At 41.0% G+C, this 4,881-nt stretch overlaps 1 protein-coding gene across 1 annotated transcript in view; it reads left to right on the forward strand.

Moving 5' to 3' along the window:
* LOC103781040 (forkhead box protein P1-like) overlaps positions 1 to 4,881 on the forward strand; it is a gene marked incomplete at both ends in the record, with an annotated part of 29,250 nt that overhangs the window by 10,753 nt on the left and 13,616 nt on the right. Inside the window, one exon of the mRNA XM_008948744.1 lies at positions 2,272 to 2,476. Coding sequence (XP_008946992.1) covers positions 2,272 to 2,476 — 205 coding nt within the window. The remainder of the gene's footprint in view (positions 1 to 2,271; positions 2,477 to 4,881) is intronic.

The raw sequence follows: 4,881 nt of genomic DNA on the forward strand, positions 1-4,881 counted from the left end.
TATTCTGGAAAATAAAAATAGGTGTCGACTCATAGGGTCTCCTATCAATACGTTATCATCAACAGACAAGTCTATTCACTATTGTTTCAGTGGAGTAAACAGTGGTGTGAGGGTCAGCCCTGCTCCCAGGTAATTGTTGGTGTGCAGACAGTCCTGTCAAGCGTGTTAGCTAAAAATACCTCCCACACTGTCACTTCGCAAGGTGCTGGGAAATAATAGCCCCGGTGCAGCAAAACAGGACATAGGCTTGTGTACTGACCTTTTTCTTTGTTTAATTTGCCCAGAGGCTTAATTTCGGGGGACAAGTAATAATTGAATACGTCTAATAACTAAATGCTCATTTGGGACAAAATCCATCAAAATATAATTGGCATTTGGGTCTGATGAAAGGAAAATGACGTGGCTTTAGAGGAACGGATGTGTCTTAAGAATATCTGATCACTTAATGTATAAATTGAAGCCTCTTTCATAATATATATTAATTGCAGATACTTAAGGATTTTAGCATTTTTTTGTAGCGAACCATTACCGGAGACCAACTGTTTTTGTTAATGCTACTCTGGGAAAGGCGGGGAAGGTTATTGGTCTGTCGTGCAATAATTTACTCCTCTTTGATATGCAAACGATCCACGGTGGATATAAAAAAATCCTATCAGACTCATTTCACAGTTCTTAACCACTTAGATTCTCTGGAGTCTATCGCCTCATTAGACCAGTGCTCTCCAAAGCTAGCATAATTAAAATCTTTAACAGTTTAGCAAAGTAAAGATGTTTGGCTGATCACGTTGAGATGATTATCTATCCATTGTATTCTAAATGACAAAAATAAATTAAATTTAGACCTTGGCATTTTTTATTATGTGTTTCAAATGAATATAATGCATACTGCCTTTTTTTTTTTATTATTATTTCAGTACCTTAGGTTTGGTGAGATGCATGCCCGTGTGAGCTGCTGCTGTTGTACTCTCAGAAAATGGCAGGTTTCCTTAGGATAGCTACAGTGCAGTGAAACAATGAACAGTCAGCCAAAGGATGGGCTGGAACCACAGTGATGAGAAACCTCTTTAGAAACACAGACACTGCCTTTTATTGTTTGTTTGGGTTTTTTTTTTTCCCTGAATGTTTAAGTGACGCACCTCCACTGCTAATTTTTTTTCCCATGGCCTCCTCTGAAAGAGCACTGAAATAGCCTTCAGTGAGGGAAACTTGTCTGATCATGTCACAAACATCAGCTTTATCCCAAAACATCATCTCAGTGTGAGCCCGTTCCCTTCCAGCCTTCACTTGGGCCCACTGGAGTTTGCCAAGTTTTCACCTGCATTATTTACTGACTGCCACATCCCAACCCTGGTGTCCATTTGGGCAGAAGGAAAAAAAAATATTATTATTATTTCTTGAAGCTTATTTTGTGTTTTCGTTTTACTTTTCAATGGCTCATTAGCATCGATCTAAGAAATGACAGTAATAATAGTGTTACTTGTATAGAAAGTTACACAGTTTTTCAGTAGACACATCCATCAATTAAGTGAGCAGTTCGAGAAACCAAAATTAATGAGAAAGATAGGTGTGTTAATGAAATAATCATAGTATAATCAATTTGACTGTTAAAATTTGAAAAGCATTTCAGGAAGACAATATGAATTCATAATTTATGTCGAAAAGTGATTAATAAAAACTGTATTTAATAACAAAGCTATTTGTCATCATTTAAAACTTAAGCACAAAATTAGTCATATTGTGGTTCATGTTGTCATAATAATAAAGCTGAGTTGTTTCTTTTTTTCCTAAGACCTTCTTTTCTTTTGAAAACAGGTTAGGAAGTACTTTCCTTAAAAAAATAGTAGATTTAAAACAAACAAACAAAAAAATTTCTCTGGCTGACTGCAGAGTAGCCCTTGGCCACCTTTGCCATCAGCCTTGCTGTGAGCTCAGGGGGATTTCTGCCTGATTAGGGACTCTGCAAATGGGCCTTCTGTAATTTGAATTACAAAAAATATTAATAATAACCATGGAGTTTGGGTCGGGTGGCGTGTTGCGTGGACCCCCCTACCCCACACCCAGATGCTGCCTCGTGTAGATGTTGTAGGTGTCACCCCAGCAAATTTAGCAGAGACGTGCAGGGTTCGGTTATTACAAAAAAACACATGCGCAAAACCACGCACACACAAAACTAACACTAGGCTTTGTTTACTGACTCTTTGATTTAATTACTGTTTGAAGACGGCCGAATTAGCTGTTAATTGATTTAATTATCCAATTTGTTTGTTTCAGGCATGATTCCAACAGAACTGCAGCAGCTCTGGAAGGAAGTGACAAGCTCGCACACAGCGGAGGAGGCAGCCAGCAACAACCACAGCAGCCTGGACCTGTCCACCACCTGCGTCTCCTCCTCCGCCCCGTCTAAGACCTCCTTAATCATCAACCCCCATGCCTCAACTAACGGACAGCTATCGGTCCACACTCCTAAACGGGAGAGGTAGGTGCTTGGTGGGGTTTCCACCCCTGAGCATCTCGGAGCAGCGTGCCGAAGCGATGGTGAAGTCTCTGGGGGTGGTGGCCAAGCGCCTTGGCCTGGGTTCTGTCCTCCCTGTCTTGTTCTGTCTGATTTTGGCATGATTGAAAAGAGTCTCCATTGGGCAGAATATGCTCCTTTTGTTCAGATCTTTATGGCTTGTTAATTGGATCAATGTGGGCACAATTAGCTAATTAGGAGTGCATTGGATAAGCGTATTGGGGGAAGTGTGAAGAGTGTAAGCTGTTTTTTTGAGTTCTGCATCCAGGGCGGTGTTACTCTTGATGTGCTTTGGGTTTGCAGGCTGGAGGTGAAGGGAAAAAAAATCCATTGGTCAGTACAGGCTGTTTTGCCACCGGTTTCTCTGCCAAATTTCAGTGCCCCATCTTATCTAACACGTTTGGCTTTTTTTTTTGACTCTGTATTTACCTGCTTTCAGAAGACAGGATAAGCTTGAGTTCACCAGGTTTCTCTAAAACAAAGTGGGTATTTTTTTAAGTGCTGATAAAATTAGCTAACTGGTGTTGTTTGGCTTTTAAAACTGTGAGTTAATTTATACTTGCTAGGCTTGCATTGTTAAAAGAAATGGCTTAAATCAGGGGTTGTCTGCTGACGTGCTTCTCGGCGCGGGCTCTGCTTTATTCCAAAGGATGCTTTATTGCAGGTTTGTTTCTTTACACCCCCAGATTTCACTGAGGCGTGTCTAACAACATAACTTTTGCTTATGGTGAGACAGACGGTCCCAGAGGAGCTCAGGCCGTGGGTGCCAGTGCCTGCTGCAGCCTCGGCATCGCTGCCGGCGGCGAGGAGGAGGAGAAGGAGGAGGAGGAGGGTCTCCAGGAGCCCACGAGCAGGGAGGGCAGTGCTTCTTTGCATTCAGCAGAGTCCCTTTGCCCATCTAGAAACGTTACAGCAGACACTAGTGAAAGCTGGATTTTATGGAAACTGATGGCTTTGTCTTTCCATCCTCCTTTCATTCATTAGAAAGAGGATAATGGAATTTTTAAGCCATAGAGTTTATATTTCTGGTGGCCTGAAAGTAGATTGATAGGGGAGCTATATAAATACCTCTTACATCTTTCTAATATTAAGAAAATAGTGCTGTTGGGAATACATAGATTTTAAAGGAGAGCAAACCACTGTTGAAAGAACTGCCCTGGCTGTGTGAGGCATCGTGATTGCAAGGACGTGTGGGGGAACATCAGCCTATGCATTTAGAATGCACGTAAGTGTCAAGGACATGGTTTTCATGGAGACTTACGTGGGACACTAAAAACAATTTGATGTTTATTAAACAATTAAATTCCCTTTTTGCTGCATGTAGAGCTGAACAAGATGGGTTTATGACTTTTCAATAAATTCTTTAACTCTGTTTTTCTTACCGAGTTTATAAAATAAAACCCCATACAGTGAAATGGATCTTCTTTCACTGAGTGGAGGCATGTGCTGTCTGCTAGTGGCAATCTAACTGAGGAAGTGATATGCCATTGCTGTTTAGTTTGAAAAGCAGTGCAAATACAGGAACCTGTTCAAAAGTAAGAATTTTCTCTATGTAATACTGTCAAGCAGATCTGGAAGTCCATGTGTCCGAGTCCTGTAATTGTGGCATGGAGGCAGTTGGGACCTACAAACAAGGTGGTACATGTGTTTTATTAGTGAAGTTGCAAATTAATTAGGAAGGCATAAACACACCGTGGTATTGTTTGAGATGGTCTTAGTTTAGAAGACTTAAAATCCTCAGTGGTAGAACTGATAGCTGTATTGTTAAAGCTTGCCATTATACTTTTCTCACATATCTACCGAGTTCTCTACAATGTCAAAATACAAAAATAGGTGTATTTAGGAATACAAATAAGAGAGCGACAGACTTTATCTTGCCTCTGTGTGGTACATGGAGGGTTTACGCCATCCATTTGCTGCAGTGATTGAATTACATCTTTATCCATAAGTAGAGCAGGAGACTACACACAGAAGAATGCCTACTGATGCACTTAAGGGTTTTGTTGCAGTCTCATCAGGCACCGTGGTGCCTGCCTGGATTTCATCTGACACAGAAACTCCTCTGGTTGAGATGCGTTGCGCTCGTTTCCTCTCTGAAAGGGTATTTATCTACAGGCAGGGAGTTTGGGGTTGTGAGCAAGCAGTGAAGAAAGAGTAGCTGTGCTCTGCCATCACATCTGTATTTGAAAGCTCACAGAAGGTGAAATTTTAACGTACTTACCAAAAAAAAAAAAAAAACAGACACAAGCAGGGTTTTGGTCATTTTTTGATAGCAAAGGTTGAGAAAAAAACGTGGGTCTGATGGGAGCATGAGTTTGCTTAGACATACAGTAAAATCCATGTGCACTCTTGGACCCAGCTGGTTCAGC

This window comes from Merops nubicus, unplaced genomic scaffold, assembly GCF_000691845.1.
Source record: "Merops nubicus isolate BGI_N331 unplaced genomic scaffold, ASM69184v1 scaffold29911, whole genome shotgun sequence".
Classification (NCBI taxonomy): Eukaryota; Metazoa; Chordata; class Aves; order Coraciiformes; family Meropidae; genus Merops; species Merops nubicus.